The sequence below is a fragment of the Falco naumanni genome, chromosome 5, assembly GCF_017639655.2.
Source record: "Falco naumanni isolate bFalNau1 chromosome 5, bFalNau1.pat, whole genome shotgun sequence".
Classification (NCBI taxonomy): domain Eukaryota; kingdom Metazoa; phylum Chordata; class Aves; order Falconiformes; family Falconidae; genus Falco; species Falco naumanni.
The window spans coordinates 76,463,513-76,483,114 of NC_054058.1; the positions used below are offsets into that span (position 1 = coordinate 76,463,513).

At 39.6% G+C, this 19,602-nt stretch overlaps 1 protein-coding gene across 2 annotated transcripts in view; it reads right to left on the bottom strand.

Moving 5' to 3' along the window:
- The window catches only part of RELN (reelin), a 297,403-nt gene that overhangs the window by 157,633 nt on the left and 120,168 nt on the right, over nucleotides 1-19,602 (bottom strand). For both annotated transcript variants that reach the window (XM_040594080.1, XM_040594079.1), the window contains exons 4-6: nucleotides 17,591-17,661; nucleotides 8,743-8,775; nucleotides 7,059-7,137 (exon numbers count right to left, since the gene is read on the bottom strand). In XM_040594080.1, the coding sequence (XP_040450014.1) occupies nucleotides 7,059-7,137; nucleotides 8,743-8,775; nucleotides 17,591-17,661 (183 nt within the window). The remainder of the gene's footprint in view (nucleotides 1-7,058; nucleotides 7,138-8,742; nucleotides 8,776-17,590; nucleotides 17,662-19,602) is intronic.

Here is a 19,602-nt window from a genome sequence, read left to right on the forward strand (position 1 = left end):
GCACAGCTTTTCCCTGCCTGGGCCATTCACCCAAAAGGTCTGAGGAAGGGAGGATGGGCTGGTGCGAACCCAGGTAGTGATTTGAAAGAATGTTTAAATCAGTTTCTAAAGTATGTATTGAACTACATAGAGCTACCTCCTGGTGTGCTCCTGCAGTAGACTGGGGCTCCTCACCAGTCCCCTGGCTTCCCAGGGCAGCGTGCTGTGGGGAGCTTTTGGCAGAATGGGTTAACCCCGGGCGGTGTACAACACCCTGCAGGTCTGTGAGTGCTAAGCTCTGCTGAGCAATAGTTGTTAGGTTTTCAGATGCATGGATGTGGTGAATAATTGATTGCACTTGCTATTTTGGGTCTCTTCAGTGGGTCCTGGGTGAATTCAGCACAGGACTGGCTTTCTTATGTCCAAGTCCATTATAGAGGTCAAAGATGAATGCCTTGCTCCCGCTTTCCAAATCTCTCCCTTACTCTGAGATTTTATTAAAGGTCACTTTCAGTTCCACTTCCCGAAACAAAGTCAGATGTAAAAATTCCTTTTTTTTCCTGTATAAGCATGTCAATAAAGTTACTCAGCAATTCACACTGATAGCATTTGGGATTTTGAATTTAGGCAGCAAATTTAAATCCTCTAATAAAGTAATATAGTTCTTATTGACTTCAATGAGTTAATATTTACTTATAGAACATAATTTTGTTTCTCAATGCAAGGCAAGGAGAGAGTGTGCGATTGAACAAAATGGTACTTTAAGAGAAAGTACAGAAAAAGTGTTCACAGAGGACATGTTTTGTTGCCATCTAAATTTCACTTGATCCCTAAACTCTGACAACTGAAGAACAGAGAGACAGGAATTACAATACCTGGAATTCTGTAGGATTCTGTAGGATTTCTGACCATTATTTTCATCATCTGCTCCTACATTTTTAAGTTTTCTAGCAAGCATCTACCTGAACCCCTGATATATGCAGGGAGAGACAGATACAGCAGGAAAACTTTGCCTGCGTACACTAAGTCCCTCATGAAAGGTCAGGCTACATAATCCAAGGGGTATTTTAATTTTGTAATATTCATATTTCAATGAATACAAGATGATTCAGCTGTTCACCTATTCTACTTCTGCAATGTGGTCCACAAAACACTGTCTGGAAATCCAGAAATACTGTCTTTCTAATACTTCATCACTCACCTTTTCTAGGATGATTCTCCTAAGAAATTGGATGGCTGTTGGTAATCCTGATTCAAATCCTTGTGCTTTCTTCGAAACATATTACCTCTGACAATAAATCGCTGACTAGCTTGACAGAAATGCATGAAGAGAAAGATAATTGATCTGCTGTTCCTCAGATCATCATCATAGTATTACATGTCTAGAAACGATCCAAATTGCTCCTCTCCTGGTGCAGACAGGAAGGTTAATTTCTTTTCCATTTATACAAACAGGAGACAGTATTAATTGCCCTGGCTGGGTGCAGCTTTTTACATTCTCTTTCTCGCCTCCCTGGTCTAAAATCTTAGCATGTTAAAACCACTTCAGCCTTCTCTTCACCTCTGGTACTCACTGCCACTGTTGATGTGTGTCATATTCATCTAGATGTCTTCTCTGCAGACCTGCCATCACTCTCATCTCTGGCTTAAAGTCCCACCTCTCTCTGCTATTGTTCTTCACGTTGCTGAAGGGGAAACATCTGCTGTTTCCTCATCCCTATCTGTCATCTCATCTCCCTCTACAATACCTGAGTTTGTGAACATTATATTGACTGATGTCTTTTGTGATGTCTTGACTATAAAGAAGATAAACATCTCAAGCTGCCAAGAGATTTTTGAACATAAATCTTTCTGAAGTTTAATCCCTCAGTTTTAGTACAATTTGGAAACCACTTTAGGACTTTTCTCTCCTGTCACAAAGCTTTCCTCTACCTCTTTGCCACTGGAAATATTACTGTACCTCTTCATTTCTCATATGCCATGAAGAAGTGATGGAACCTGTTTCTTATTGATTGATTTGGCATGCTCTGCTTTTCTTCATGTCATCTCTGAAGAGTATGTCTTCTGTAAGTGATTGCTGTTTGGAGTGCTGATAGGCTTTGAGATGAAACACGGCACCAAGCTGGGGAGGAGAGTTTAGCCGGCAACAAGCTTCTGTACAGTCTCTTTTTTAAATGTACTGAATCCCCTGTTGTCTACAGACCTACTGTTAAAACTGTTTTGTATAGAAACATACATAATGCCAGCATCTCTTCTTTACTAATTTATGCAGCTCCTTCCCCCCCCCCCCCTTTTCTGTCTGAACATTAAATCATTTATCATAGGATTATACAGAATATTTTTTCTAGATTTGTTCTTGTTAGGCCTATTGTAGTTCTTACATAGTACCTTTTTAAAACTTTCCTCTGCAATTTTATGAGGTTACATAGAGGAAAGATGGTCACAGAAATGGGTGCTCGACGACCTAGACAGTCTTCTAGATACCACCCATCTTGGACCTCTTCTCATCCATCCATCTCCTGGCCCTTCCCTGGCAAGCAGTACATTGTGCAGATTCCCTTTCCCTACAGAGGAAGTAAATTACTGCCATGGTTCCCGAGATTTCTGAACACACTCCTGCCAGTTTTCAGCAAGTCCCATGGACCACCAGTCACCTGTACTATTAGACTTTTCATTGTAAAGTGCAGTCAACATTACTGTCTTAATTAGTTCTGCAAGTCAGCTGTGAACTGCTTAGCATGGCTATTCGTGCTATGTTTACTGTGGAGTGGGAGTCACTTGCCTTACCTTATCTTCCACAGCTAATACATGTTAGATATAAAATACACTGGACATTGATGAATGTATAAAGCATGCTTTTTCTCACAAGCCAAAGAGATCTTTGTAAAGTTAGTGGCAAATGAGACCCAAGAAATGATGAAATCTTTGCTTAAGTAAGCAGGCTTCTGCCTATTGGTTGAGGACTTCAGAAATAATTATGTTCTTACACGACTGCACAGTGGAAGAATATAAGAATTAGTTGGACACACCATAAAAGAAAATCTTCATTGTGGTTGAGTCCCAATAAAATGAGATGAGACATGCTCCCATTCCTCTATTTCCAACACAGAAATTCTCCCTGCTTCCTTCTCCTTAGGTGTCCTCCCTCTCCTGCTGCCTCTTCCTTTTCTTGTCCTTTCTCACCTTACCGGTTCATCCTGCTTTCTTTCAATCACCAAACTGTGGTTTAGGTCAGGAGCTCACTCCCAGATGCTTTGATTTTTCTGTCTACAAAAAGCCCCACCCCATCCTTCCCTTTCTCCTCCTCTTGCAGCTCCAAGAAACACTTGTAACCATCCCTCCCCTGCCCCTGAGCCTCTGAAGAAACAGATGGTTGCTGGGCAGAATGTGTCTTTGAATGCATTTGAAAGACCAGAAATCCATAAACAAACAGGCAGTCCCGCTCAAAATCATACAGAGCCCTTGTTATTTGATGTGAGGCCTGTCCTAGTGATGGGGTGACACAGGCTCTGCTGGCATTCATAAAATTAGACACACAGAAGCTATAAAATGCTTTGCTTGTGCACTGAGACTTAGACTGTACATCTCTGCCAGAGCTGCACATGCCAGAAAGCGGATCAGGAGTGGGACAATACTAATCATATCCAAGCCACTGTTATGTATGATATGGGAAGAAAAGATCATAGGAAAATACAAACACTTCTCTTTTCATCTTTACAGAAATAATGGTTTCAGAAATTATTAGAGTGGCTTAGTCTAACTGGCCCCTGGTGACACGGCACTGCTGGAGTATTGGTGCACACAAGGCATCTGCTACCACACACTCCGAGCACAGCAGACCAGGGACCAAGCAAGGCTGGAAATACTGCTCCAGCAGTTACTGCAATTGTTTGTGCTGAAGATGGGATTTTAGCAGGTGCCAGGGGAATAAAATGCAATTTTAGGGTGGATGGTGTAAACTATTAATAATCCCTGATTTAACTCCCACTAGACAATCATATGAGAATGAGCTTTCTGCCACTAAGCAGGTCTCCACTGTAGGCAGAGTTACTGTAGAAATCCTTTATGCAGAAAAGCTCATGACACCTCATTACAGTTTTCTTTCATTTTTGTGCTCCACTTGTATTTAGCATTGCAGAAGATGTTGCCTTTCTGGTGATACTACAGGAAAAATCTGTCCCAGGATTGTGGCGAGGTTTGGGACTCTCCTGCCCAGCACACACCTCTGCACTGGCCCACCAACCAAGGTGGGTCAAGGTTATTCCAGGGGGAGCAAATCCATATCTTGGAGACAAAAGGAGCAGGAGACCGGGGGCAATTTTAGTCTAAAATTTCTCCGTTGAGACTTCTATAAAGCAAGGATGAATTTAAAGATGAGAGAGCAATGGATAAATAAATTATGGAGGTTCCCAACAGACAGGCCCTCTGCGAGTTATGAGACATCTGCAGGGAAATAATGCCTTCTCTCATTTCTTTCCACTCAAGTCCATTTAACACACTGCTGCTAACGCTATCTACCTTGGCAGCTATTCTGTAACCCATTAAGAGTCCTTGATCTATTCATTCCCATAAAGAAAAGAGGTGGGTTTTTTTTATATTATAGTATTGCAGGTCCTTAATGCATCTATCCAGAAAAACATTTAAAGGGGTGATACAAAAGGAAAAAGAGGAAAAATAGTAAGCACATATCAAAAAGTATTACAGTTAATATGTGCAAAAGAAAAATATCCATAAAATTCCATAAACCACAATTTTTTAAAATAGAATGATGGAACTGTGAAAGACCTGCACAGATGGAAAATTGTGACAGACCTTAATAAAAAGGAAAATGAATTCAGATTTCACAGGACATATGCATTCCTAACTAACAAATGCAGGTAACGGCTAAAATGCCCGTCAAGAATTTATTTGATCAAGATTAACTAACCCAGGAAAATATTTCTGTGTCTTACATGAATTAAATCAATAAAATTAGTTATGTTTATGAAATAGGATTGGAAGGAGTAGGAAACTCAGTAAGAATCTCATATAAAAAAGGAGACTCCAACCTTCAAAACTTCATGTTAAGGACAATTGATGTGTTTATCTGGGTATAGTATGACCAGTAGATATACTCACTATACAGAACGGCATCGGTTTTATACTATAAGAGACCTGTATCTTCTTCTTTGGTGATGATGCATGTACCTATATCATACAAAATGGTACCCTATCACTGTGGTATTTGTGGTGGTAAAATTATTAATATTTAAGATTGAGAAGTTTGGCTAAGCATGATCTTAGCTAAAAGAACATTGCTTTTGACTAAAAGCTACCAGTGATTGTTTCCAACTCCCTACTTCTGAGCTAAGGTGACACTGGGTGCGCTACTCCTATAGGCTCCACCAACAGCCATCTCTCCATATTGTCCTGTTATTTACTGTTGGAGTCCTTAGAACTGTGACAGTGACTTAAGGAGTCCATCCCTCCCAAAGACAGATACTTGACTTTATTAACACTGAAATGATTGCTTTTTCCTTGTATCTTTCCTTGTTTTCTGAAACAGTGTTTGGGTTGGGTCTCTGCAATCACAGAGAATGGGAGCAGAGGGGGAGATGGTGTCCAGGTGCTCTCTCAACTACGGTCATAGTTAATAAAGCTTCTGCCTGACCTGTCCTAAATTATACTTGCCTTATTATGCACATGGATTCCTGAGGTTTTTCAACATCATCTACTGGTTAAAGAATGACAACTACCTGTGCTTGCTGTTTCAGATGTACACTGTGATAATATGAATGACCCTACTCAGGAATCCTATTGAATGAAAAAAACCTAGCAATTGGGAGCTGCTGTATAGAGCTGGGAAGGGAAGGCTTTGCTTTCCTACACAATACAAAAGTTTTGAAAAAGTTTGCTTTCCACTAAAAAAGAAAAAAATCAACCTTACAAATTGCCCATGAGCCAGCAGTGTGCCCTGGTGGCCAAGGAGGCCAATGGGTCCTGGGGGCATCAGGAGGAGCGTGGCCAGCAGGGCGAGGGAGGGGATCCTGCCCCTCTGCTCTGCCCTGGTGAGGCTGCACCTGGAGTGCTGTGTCCGGTGCTGGGCATCCCAGTTACAGAGAGACAGGGAGCTACTGGGGAGGGGCCAGCGCAGGGCTACAGAGTTGAATAGGGAACTGGAGCATCTCCCTTATGAGGAAAGGCTGAGGGAGCTGGGCCTGTTTCACCTGGGGAAAAGAAGACCTGGAGGGGATCTTATCCATGCATACAAACATCTTAAGGGTGGGTGTCAAGAGGACAGGGCCAGGTTCTTCAGTGGTACCCAGCAGCAGGACAAGGGGCAATGGGCACCAAGTGCAACACAGCGAGTTCCACCTGAATAGAAGGAAAAAATTCTTTACCCTGAGGGTGACAGAGCACTGGTACAGGCTGCCCAGAGAGGCTGTGGGTCTTCCTCTCTGAATATACTCAAAACCTGCCTGGACTGACTCTGCACAACCTGCTGTAGGAGAAGCTGCTTTAGCAGGGGCGGGACTAGATGATCTCCACAGGTCCCTTCCAACCCCAACCATTCTGTGATTCTGGGATTTTTAGCAGCTGAAAATTAGGTGGAGACATTCAATTCCAGTTAAATTTTTCTTTTGAATTGTTTGGAAACATTTGATTTCAGTTTAGAAGGAGTTTTTCCTATTAGCTTCACCAGAAATATGTATGACATGAACATGAAAAAAAATATATTGAAAAAACAAAGTTTCATTATTGAAATTCATCACATTTTTCATGAAAAGCTATGATTTCAAGAAATCAAAATCTTCATACAAAAACATTAGCTAAGCTCAGCTCTAGTCCTTTCTGGTTTTGGATTAATTCAAATTTTGAAGTCAATGAGAATTTTTCACTCAATTTCTCAGTCACTCATTAGTCAATTAATTAATAAACTACTATATTTAGACCCCAATGGAGCAAAGACACACAGAGGCTTACACCAATGTGAGCTGAGGTATCTAGTAATTAATATAATACAAATACTTCACTATAATAACCAAAATGTTTTAATTTGCTCACATGTGTACAAAAGAAAGCAGAAGTCTGAAACTCACCACATAGTAGGATTCAGTTCTTGCTGATGGTAAGAGTCAAAGTCATCTCGTAGGATAATGCTGTCACTGTGAATTTCAGCTACAAAGAAATGAAAACACTGTATGAAAATAATGCAGTGTAATCACCCGGTGTTTTCTATTTAGGACTAAAGCAATGCATTGTAAAATGAAAAAAATCAGCTTTTTAAAGTACACTAGTTATAAAAGCAGGGTATTCCCAGTTACAAGGGGTTTTTGCTTACTCTGGATCATAATAGTACCACATAAAATTAAGACATGTCCCAATCTATCACCAAAGTGCAATGACTATGAAAAGATGCAGACATCAAGTACATACCAAATGTTTTAAGAACTTTTGTTCCAAATTGTTTGTTGTTCTGAATGGTCAGAAAAAAAATCTTCTGAATCCAGATTTTTGAAACACTGGCACAAGGAGGGAGATGTCCTAGTGAGTGTACTACACTTCTAATGGGCAGGGGGTTAATTCTGATAACTCATAAGCAAAAATCTATGAGCTCGCTGGAATTTCTTTGCTGCTATCAGTGGAGCTGGCAGTAAAGGTCAGCTGATTTAAGGAATATAAACTGGGCTATGTTACACAAATGTTTCTAACCATCAGTCTGCAAGTTTGAGGCCCTGATTTTCCCCCTAGATTTCCTGTATCATTTACATACGATGATAAAAAAAATCCCAAAACTTTGGCACATGTATTTGTATTGGACAGACACTTTTCTACAAATACTCAAATAAATGAAGTAGCTGTCATCTGCTATTCAGACTGAGCAAGAATGCCAGAATCTGTCCCGGACTAATCAAATTGCAACACAGGTCTGATGTGTGCTCCATGTCCTGCTTGGAGAGCAGGAGAAGCAGTGCCCTGCTCCTGGGTGCACCTTGGACGTGCACTAGGACAAAACCTTCCTCCCAGTGACTCAGCACAGGTGTGACAGTGCTGTCTCACACTGGGGGTTATGGGACAAAGCATCATGGAATGGTTTGGGTTGGAAGGGACCTTAAATATCATCTAGTTCCAACCCTCATGCCATGGGCAGGGACACCTGCCACTGGACCAGGTTGCTCAAAGCCCCATCCAGCCTGGCCTGGAACACTGCCAGGGATGGGGCAGCCACAGCTTCTCGGGGCAGCCTGTGCCAGTGCCTCACCACCCTCACAGGAAAATAACTTCTTCCTCCTATCTAACATAAATTTACTTTCTTTCAGTTTAAAGCCATTCCCCCTTGTCCTATCACCACATACCCTTGTAAAAAGTCCCTCTCCAGCTCTGCTGTTGGCCCCTTTAGTTACTGAAGGCTGCTATAAGGTCTCCCTGGAGCCTTCTCTCCTCCAGGCTGAAAACCCCCAACTCTCTCAGCCTGTCCTCATAGCAGAGGTGCTTCAGCAGCCCTGGTCCTCAGGTAAACAAATGCTGCAATACACAGCTAGGAAGAAAAGCTCTGCAGCATGGTATACTCGCACTGCAAGGGCTCAAGGGCAATACATAAACAGCAATAAAAATCACAATGAAAAACCAACTAATCAGAATTAGACATAACTCAACTGATTTTATATGAGTCTCATTTTTATTTGAATTCCCCAGAGCTAGTTTCATATGACCTTACAGATTGTTTATTATAATAAAGTTAGGGATTCTGAGTTTTAGTAATAAGAATGACAAATCACCTACCTAGGTGAGGATGTAAGGGAGCTTCTGTCGGGGCTGCAGAGAACAAAGACACACAATGCATGAATATCTTCTATGATCAGGGCTTAATTGCAGCATTAAAAATCAATTCAACATAAAACAAATTGTACTGTACATGTTCTCCTAAGTCAACTATCCTGACAGTTTAATTATGAAAAATGTGATACACACCAAAAGTTATAAAAATATAATAGGAAAAAATATTCTCTAATTAATTAATCATCAGTAATAAATGAAAGACAGAAATAGTTGTACAGCAAGGTAAGAAAGATCACTTCCAGTCTAGGATTATGACATATATTAGAAATAATTTGGATTAAGATTCAGTAATTCAGTGATTGATGAAGAGAGTGGGAATTAGGCCGAACAAAAGAAATAGCTCAGACAAGGCAAAAATGCCACACTGACCATTTATACTACACGGGACAACATTTTACTGGTTATATTGTTGGGAGAAAAAATCCTGGTATTCCTAGTGCAACAAGTAACAGATTACAACTGTAACAAGTAACAGTAACTCTGCAAATCACAGAATCAAACCCTTATTTTAAAGCACATTTTCACATGCATTGCTAAATCAATGCCCCAGCAGGTCTTTGTCTTCCAAGAAACAGCAGAATATCATGATGACACCCTGCATGGTTGGCATGTGTGTAAAATGACAAAACTTTCTTATTCTCCTAACGCTTTGCAACAGGAGACTGGGTGTAACATTACACAACCGAACACAGAATGTATCTGAAAGGGCACAGCTACATAAAAATGATGGGGAAACCTAGGACGTGGCTACACAGCCTGCTAGATACTCCGTGATAGCTACTACATGCATAGCCTTGTCCAATCTTAAATCCAAAGTAAGTTACACCTCTTTCGCGGAGGCACAGAGGGTACATATAAGCAAGCTCCTGGGGAACTGCTACATCTTTCGCTTCTCAGTACCTCGCCCATGAAGTTGTATTTCTAGATGTATTTTGTACTTCGGTAAATAGAACACAAAAAAAAAAAAAAAGAGAATTTTTGAAACCAGGATTTTTTTGATGATTCTGTATTTCTTGTTGGGCACTGACCTAAATTGTATCAGTACTCCTGATTTCTTTAGCATATTTGCAAAATTTACTGAAGTACTGCAATTTCTGTCATAACATCTGACAAATTAAAGATAGATTAAAAATAAGCATAAAGATGAATGCAGCAATCTGTGTAGAGCCCTCACAGATAGTCATTTGAATAGAAAGTCCAACACAAATCTCAAGAATTTTGTTTTTCTCTTCCTGCTTTCTTCTTAAACACTGGGTTTGCATGGAGGCGTGACATTCTGTAATGAAATTGCAACATTTCATGGGGAAGTTGGTGATTAAGAAGACTGAGAAAAAAACAACTGAGTTATCTGCAGACCAGAAAAGAATGGCAAGCAGTCTGGATTTGCAATGGCCAAGACCTCATATCTTGACAGAAAAAAATCCGGAGCACTACAACTCTATTTGCACATTACACTTGGCGCTGCCTCCAGGTTAATGCTGGGCTGCACTGGTGGATACTACACAGGAAAAGACTGCATTTGTCCCCTGCACTGTTTTTCTCCATGGAGGCATGTAAAAATTTCTCTAGAAAACCTTTAAAAAATGTTTGCACAGAAGAAATAGATTAAACTGGATTAACTTAATTACTTCCCAGATTGAGCAATGTATACCATTCACGGAAGAAACAGATTAAACTGGATTAACTGAATTAATTCCCAGATTGAGCAATGTATACCATTCTGGATTCTGCCTGTAGGAAAAGCAGCACATTATGGCATGGAATTTTAAATACTCCTGACGTTGTAAGAGGTTAAGCTTAAAATAAGACCCCTGTCTCCGATGCTCTGTATGGCTGCTTTTCATTAGTTCCAGATCTTTACTAAGAGATGATGCATTGTGAACACAGGTGTGGCTGAGGGCCACTCTGCTAGTGCTCATCTATGAGGAGGATGGTCACATCAGGCCACATCATGGGCAGACTCATTAGTTGCCCAAGCAAATTTCATTGGCCTTTGAGAGTAACTTAATTGACAGAGGCCTTCCTCTCCGATGACAGTGGTTCAGACCTCAAAATAAAAATGAAAGACTAGATAATCATTCATCTCAGGTCGCTTGGCATTGCTCTTTAGAAGAGACTTTCTGTGGAAGATGGTCCAGTATAGGATACACACAGTCACTAGCTATACTTTCTGAATATTTTATGTGAAATTTCAGCATTTAGCCAAAAGGTACACATATAGCACAAACCTGAAATCTTTAAAATTGCAAACTCCTTTGACTTCAGCATTTTTTAAAGTATAACTGGCTGTCCATGTGATTAAAGAATACAAAATTGAAATAAATTGAAATCTGAGAATTTTTCCTAAAATAGCTCTTTGATTATACGCATAGAATATTGCAAAACAAAACTGCTTTTCAATAGACTGAAATGAAGGAAACTGTGCAGATGCATACTAGTACATTCACTTCAAAAACTAGAGGTGGAATTAAGCAAAGAATGCTGGACAAAAGGTTGCTCTTACAAACAAACACTTTATGTTGAGGAGGGGTTCTTTCCCAGCTCTTTACAGGATCTGAGAAGCAGCCCAAGAATTTTTGCCTTAGGTATTCCTTCATCCGATTTGTAATTCAAATTCCAGAGCTGAATATGACAAAAGACTGTGAAGGTACGTTTAATGGGAGCTAAACCTAGACTTTAATCTCCCTATGAATAATTTCTGTATTACATATTATATTTCATAACAGCACTGTGTTGATCTCAAAGTGTTATAGTTGAGGTCCACAAAATAATAGAAATTCAGAATATCACACAAAACCAGTTGTTGCAGTTTTAAAATATTTGCAGATCTGCCTTTTTCATCAACTTCTAGAACTACTTATTTTAAGACAGTATTGTACAGTAGACCATACAATGTGGCTGAAGTCAAATGGAGTTTCCGCACATAACTGACAAAGCTAAAAAAAATTAAATATGCGGAGTAGCTATACAGTGCAAAGATATAAAATGTTTACAATTTAAAAAGAATTATACAATACTTCAGAGTGAGAGGGGGGGAAAAAGGCTGTCTTATTCTATATTTTAAACCACAATTTGCTTTCTTAGATGCTCCTTAGGCACATGGTTGGGTGGTTGTAAATTTACAATCAGTATTTGTGTGGCTCCAAAATGCCTCTTAGCTTAAATGAGAATGTCGTACCTTTTAAAAAAAAGAAAAAGAATTTGTTATTTGATTTTTAACTAGCACCCTGAGTATATATAGAGCTTTACAAGAGACGAATTGTACTAAGCAAAGAATGGGAACAGAGCTCAACGGAGTTCACAATCTAAGAGGCATGAACAAATACAATATGAGAAAATGTAAGGAAATGTAGGATGATTGCCTTGTAAGACAAGGCAATCCCTTTGGTAAGGAGAAGCACAGAAGAAAGTGTACAATACAAAGTGATTCAGGGAGAAAAAGGCCACAGTGAAACTGGAAGCGTGAGAATCTTGAGGAAAGCAATGGGGAATTCAAAAGTCAATGGGGTCATTGTGGGGCTCTGTGTCAATGGGATGAGGGAGAATGAGGCATCTTTTAGAGTAAAAGGTTAACATTTTCTGTGGATGAAGTAAGGCTACTGAAAGGTTAAGCCAATAGAAAAATATGCCCTGTTTTGGTTAAACTGGAAGGGAGGGAAGTATGAGAGAAGTGGGAAAGGAATGTCATCTTCAGATAGAGGAGCTGGAATATATGAAGGGAAAAAAGACTGGGTGATGGTCCTAATGGCAGTGGAAAAATAAGTACCAAAATCATTAAAGGTGGCAATGGTTAACAGTTAAGCAAAACTAGTCTCCATTCAGATAAAATGAGCTAGCATAATGCAAATTAAACACACGTTCCAGCAATGTCAGTTTGTACTATTGACACCCCTATTCTATAGATCTGTGGGGTCAAGCCTGTGTACAGGGATAGGTGGGGAATACAGGATAAGAGAATATTCTTAGAACTCTCTGGAAAATTGACTTTTTTTTCCTTTTTTCTGAGAACCCGGAACATTTATTTTAAATATAAAGGAAAAGTGAATTACGGAAACACAAATGCTCTCAGAGAAACACCGTGCTTAGAGTTCAACAACCAGCAGCCATTAGCTGTTGCTCATCAACTCATCACAAACAAGATATGGAGAGAGATATATTCTGTTTTGCAGATTATGGAAAAGTCTAAACTCCTTGAAGGAAATTAATGCTTTTACTTAGACTTCTGCCAATACTTTGTCTCCACTGGTAAACAAAGTTGCTATTGAATGATACAGACTGAACATCCCCAGAGACAGAGTCAATGTGTTGCCCGAGGGCTGCATTATTCTCGCTGACACTTAAGCCAAGGAAAAATACGTCAGCTCTGAACTCCAGTCTGCTCCTCTGTAACATACTGCTCTGGTCAAGCCTGAGAGCCTGCAATTCATTTTGCGTTTGTTTTTCAGAGTGTTCTTCCACTTTACAAGGTACAAAACTCACCTAGAAGGTCTTCTACAAACACTCAGGCAAAATTTATCAAATAAAAGAGAGTCTGGGCCAATTCTCAGGATTTACTTTCATATGGAGACATCTGTCAAACTGTAGAGTGGTTTCTTAAGAAAGGAATCCCAATCCTATAATTTGTGGCATTGAGTATGAGATTGTGTAAAATTCTGGGAACTATGCTGAAAGGAATGATTTTGCACTAGGAGGGAACATCCTTCATCTTTTCCATCTCTTAGGTTTTATTTTTTTTAGAGTCTCCCCTAGTCAGTCAGAACTAAATTACACGCTCACAGATCTCTCAGTACGGTCCTTATTTCAAAGAATGGTACTACTGATCCAAAGTTACTTAGCATACTGTGGAAATGGCATCCTTAACCCTTTAGCACCCCACTTGGTGTGGGGTAAAGGCTGGTGGGGTTGTGTGAAGCGAGTCCCGGCTGCATCCATCCCTGTACCACAAGCTGGTACTTCCAGCAGCATTGCTGTATTCATACAAACCTAAACTCTTTTGAGTACCACAGCACAATGCAGCCAGGTCTGCTGTTTTGCCAACCCCATTTTAATTATGCTACTTTTATTAATGTATTGGTTTTGTTCTCCTCAAGTCAGGAATAAATATGAATTGATCTGTACAATGATAAGTTTAACTTATTTTCCATTTATTTCGCTATTAGGTCAACAAGTTAGAGATACAGTTAATTAAAGATATTAATGGCGTGAGTATCATTAGTCATTAACATCTTATTTGTCCTTAAAAGTATTTATAAGACATCTATCTTTTCTGTCTTTGTTTATACAGTTTTTGTTTTCTGGCCAATTTCTGCTGGATTGACTCTTTTGTCTGACAATTTTTGTCTCTTTTCTTCAATATCCAATACAATTCTTCTAAACTTTAAAGCTTACATCACTTTTCAAAGATCTCCCTAGCTTCCAAAAATATTTATTATATGCTGAACACATAGCTTTTCAAGCAATTATTTTACTTACTTTGGTGTCTTTCCCTATGGCATCATTCCTTATTCTGTTTATATTATACATAGGACTGCTTGTTCGGCATTGTCATCCCTTAACACTACCCTTTATCATCCTCTAACTCTCTTCAAAATAAGAACTACAGTTTTCTTTCACTGCACAAATCCCATTAACTCTATTAGGATTTTCTAATACACATCCATGTGTGGACAGCCAGAGTGAACATGATTGCTGAGATTCCTTGCTACTTTCACATCACCACGCATAGCCTTTGTACTAGTTATTATGAAGCCTGGTGTAATCTCCAGCGAACACACTTATTAAAAAGATATCCTTTAATCTATGAAGCTGCCCTGTGGTTTTATTTTCTTTACTTAATATGTCACATCATTCACCACAGCATTTCAGTATAGTAATGTTTAGGGCCAGAAACGGACCATAAAACCTAATTAATGTCAACCTACCTCGCTCTTTTGCAAGATTTTAGATGCAAAAAACCGATATTTGCATCTAAATAAATTCACTAATTATTTCTGAACTAATCCTTTGTTTTCATTAATAGTATTGAGGTTTGCTTCAAAGAAACTCTCTTTTATTTGAATAGGAAAATTAATCCTAATAGTATAAGAGTTGTAACAGTATGCACAAGTTAGGGGGACTAATGCAATGCGCATTGTCTGCTAAAGGAACAAGAATAAAAGGTCAGAGGAGAGCCTGGTGCTGGAATGGATGGGAGGAAGGGCAATGGGCAACAGGGTGGTGACTATCTGAGTCAAGAAAACTGTGGCCAAGCTAGAAAACCAAGGGGAGAGAAGCCTTGGTGAGGATAAAAATGCAGGAGAAAGACCAAGAGAACCTCTGAGAAGCTTGCACATCAGTGTTGCAGGGAAACCTGAAGATTGATTTCATGGCTGTCGTACACTGTCAGCTGCTCATAGAGCAGTACCTCTGGGTGACCCTTGATGAAGTCAAACCTGATGTTTACAGTTACCACAGTGATATATATATTGGAGAAGACAAATCCAGAAAGTCTCTGAAGCGACTGTGTATAAAGCAAAGATAATTGCTGGGAAAATCAAGGAAACACAAAAGTCATGAGGCTGTGGGAGACTATGACCAAGTGGGGAAGCTGAAGGCCCTTTCAGGGAAGCGATGCAGGACGTGGCTATCAGTGGCTGGGTGGGAGGAGGTGGCAAAGGGACTGTCATAGCTGAGCAGCCAGGGAAGGCCCAGGGATGGCACATCTCAGCATCTTTTACTCTCCACACACAACCAATACAGGAATCCCATTTTCTCTTTGTTCTGCAGAGTCCCTGCAAACCCAGGGACAGCACACAGTACCACAACTTATTGTTCTAACCAACAGAAGTATTGCTGAAATGTTCATTTGAGGTTAGGTTATGCTCCAAAATTGGAGAAATGTAAAAAGCATAGAAGGGTGAAAGAATTACAGTTTCTGCTGTCAGCTCTCCTACTAAAATCTCCTGGTACAGCATGTCTGAAGAAAGGACTGTCAGAGCCTGCATGGATGGATTTCTACTCAGCAGTCTCTGCTTATCAAGGTGTTTTCCTGTAGCAGGGAGAAATCTTGTTGCTTTGCACATATTCTCCTCGACCATGCTGCCAGTTCTGACACTGACAGCCATATATTCCCTTTCAACTTGCTTGCACATAGCTTTCATCATGCTGGTCACTGCCAGCTCTCTGGCTCTCTGCCACCAATCTGTCTTTCACTTCCTTCTCCTTCCCTTACCTGCTCTGGCTACCACAGACTGCCTCTGGCTGTGATGCACTCACTTCACAGCCCTGCTTTGGAGAAATTCATCTGCTTCTAAGGCTTTTCATCATTTTATGTTGATGACTCTGCAATAGTAATTTTTCTGCTCTTGAGTTGTGTCCATCCAGTGAGTAGTCTGTGTGAGATATTCTAACCATCCTCCTTAGCATATCCCAAATGGTGGTCCTGCCAACAATTCTGTTCCCAAATCCCCTTATACTAGTCACTGAAACACTACTCTTCCACACCCACATGATGGGGTTACAATTTATCTCCTGTTTTGAATACCAAATCCATTTTGGTAATTTCTCCAGCTGTTTTTTCCTTCCACACAGTAAAAATACCAATACATGCCTAGCACAATCACCTTCCATCCAGCTCATTATAAACCCCTTCTGATTGCCAGCACCTGTGTTGTTTTTTTCTAATTCGTTCAAAACACAAGCAACTTCCAAGCTTGTTAGCTAACATCTTCAGTCATGTCTCTGAATCCCCCTTCCTACTCCACATTGAAATGTTAAAATATTAAAACCTCAAATACTGAAATTGAAAACTGAAACAATTTTCCTTCAGTATCACAGAGGTACTATCCGTCCCTTGTATGAATAACTCAGTATATGCTCCCAACACAACGTTGTTATTGCAAAAGCCATTGCATAGATATTTCCAGATTCATAGGAATAAAACAAACACCTATAGCTCTAATGCACCCAAAAGATGTATTTTGGGGGATTTTCTCTGTCTGTTAATATGAGAACACATCTCTAATTTTGAAGTGTTTATGTCAGAGCGGTTTCAGAAACATGGCCCGTATTTCACTGTGTCTTTTCACATGGAAATATCATTGGAATTTTGTGGAGAAAACTGGATAAGCACAGAAATTTCTTTCTCTCCTGTACCAAAAATGGCAGATACCTTCTCTACTTCCCACTTTTAATGAAGCAGGTTCAAAGCAGTGTACTGTTTGTAGACAACAGCTGACAATAGGACATTTATTTTTAAGTTACTCATCAAAAGGATGCATATGATAAGCTGTGCAAACAATTAGATTTTTAAAGTTTATGTAAGTGAAACATTTTTGTTTAGCTATAAAAATGATCAGATGTTGTAGGTGATGGCCAAAAATTAGATGGCCTACTTTCACAAAATGGGAAGGCAGGTTCTTCCAAAGATACATGTGAGCTGGATGGTAAACAAAGCTTTTGCTGCAGGCATATTGCATTTTTTGCTTATAGTTAATACAGTGAGAGTTAAAACAGCTTGTGGTTTTGACAAAAAACAAATGTTGGTCGTTGCAGGCTGATTTCAGGGAAGTGTATAACGCAATAGGAGTTACTTTAACTTTTGTATATTCTCCAACATTTAGGAGAGAGGACAGAGGGGTTTCCCAATTAACTAATGGGAAGTATGAAGCCAAAGAAAGTATCAGTTTTAAGAACATAAATCAGATCCTGATACTAAGTTTCCTACAAAATAGCTTTCACGATAAGTAACACTGACAGGCAAGTACAATGGAAAACCACATTTGCCAGGTATTTTTAACATGATGGCTCTTACCTCCCTGTTCACACAACTGTTGTGCTAAGGCATCCTTGAATATAACTTGGCCCCTATGAGTAGCTGTAGCCCTGTGAATATAAAAAAAGACAACAATAAATAATGTAGTATCCTTATTTATATATGCATATGTATATCTATATGCATGACTAATCAAATCAGAAGTCCCATTCTGCTTTCTTCCTGTGTTCTTCTTTCTGCATTCTTTCATACTCATAGAATAATTTGTAGGGATTGTTTCTGTGCATTGCAAAACAAAAGTTTCTAAACCAAAACGGCTAGGTTGATAATAAAAAGCACTGGCCCAGGAATTCAATGAAGGACAAGAGTAAAAGCATGCATATGGCAAAGCTAACACATCACTATGCCTGAGAAAGCATACCTGTCTCAGTGCAGAACAGAAGAAATGGTTGCAGAGCTGCTGTCCTGTGAAATTAATAGTCATATGATCCAACAGGTAATAGCAATGACAGTACTGTTAAATGCTACTGACAGAAAGGTAGAGCTTGAATGGATGTCCAGAAAGCCTCTCTGGAAACAAAGGGAGAGACGAGTAAGCTCTCTGCCCCAGGCTTCTGTCTAACAACTCCAAAAAAAAAGGAGACCCTGCTGCAATATTTTTCTTGGTATGCTGCCTTGGATTTTGCTGCCAATTAAGTTGTTCTTTCTTTTTATTTCCTTCATTGTCCAGGCAAGCTAAAGTGGATTACTTTCTCCCCCCCCCCCCCCTTTTTTTTTTCCTCTTTAAATCATCATCATTCTTTCTCTTTTTTTTTTTTTCCCCTCAAAGAGAGAAGCCCAGTACCTTCACACTGCCTGTCCTCTAACTATTCACTTTCTGAACAACATACTGTTGTCTTGGTCTCCTCTGGTCTCAGTCTGTCCCCATCTTTGAGAAAGCAATACACCTATAGCTGCATGTAGAGTTCCTATACTTGAGATCTCACCAGTTTTGTCTAAAGAATAATTATTTCCCATTAATGACCCACAGTTAACAGACCGGCTAATATACCATGGAGAAAGATTTGTCATTTTATTTTCTCATAATCAGCCAGAAATATGATGCAATTTTATTTGTGTTTCTCTTACAGAGCTGTAATGCTGACAGTGCTAGTTATTCTTTATTTCCAATTGCTCATTTCATCCCTCTTCTCTAAGTGAAGTACTTCACAACTTCAGTTTTATCTCAGAGATTTCAAAACTTTTCAGTATTTGCTAGTGTTGCCTTTGATTTCTTGCAGCCAAACTTCTTCCAATATGTCTAGACTTACACACACTCTTCATACATGTTCTTTATCCTTTCTCCAAGTCGGTAATGAAAATAATTAACATTAATAAGCTCAAAATAGATCCATATGAACTCCTTGAGATAGCCTCTCTGTTCAACAGTATGACATTGAAGGCTACTTTATGTTTTATCAGCCAGCTGTGTGCCCTCTCTAATGAATCGCACCTTACTTGCTTATAAAAATGTCAGGAAGAACCATAAAGGAATAGCCTGAGAGGAAAGCCAAAACATAATTTATTTTTTTTCTTGGCTACTAGGCCAGTTGCACTGACAAGGAAGAACAACAAAAGTAACACATGTAGTATTAAATTTTTCATATATGGTGGATCCTCAAGGTAAAGCCGATCTACAAACTGTCAGAGTACAAACAGGAGTAAAAGAAACTTTGCTGGGATCTAATTTGCTTCCTGCTCATTTAGAAAAGCTCCGTTTACACCAATGCTTGTGTCCAGAAATGCAAAACTATGGTCACCTGATGATCCTAGGGTGTTTAGGGTACTCCCTTTCTCTGCTTGCGGAAAAGCTGTGTTGCTTTTTCCATTTGCTTGGATTTTCATGGGCACAGGTAAAGCTGGAACCTTGCCTTACCTGGTGGCAATAGTGTTTTGGCCACAGTCCTGGGAACACGCTACCCGTGTGAGGCTTTGGTTGTAGTCCCTACCATGTGCACCAAGGAAACTATTTTAGGATTTTCAACACTTCTGTAACATATAGCAAAACACCA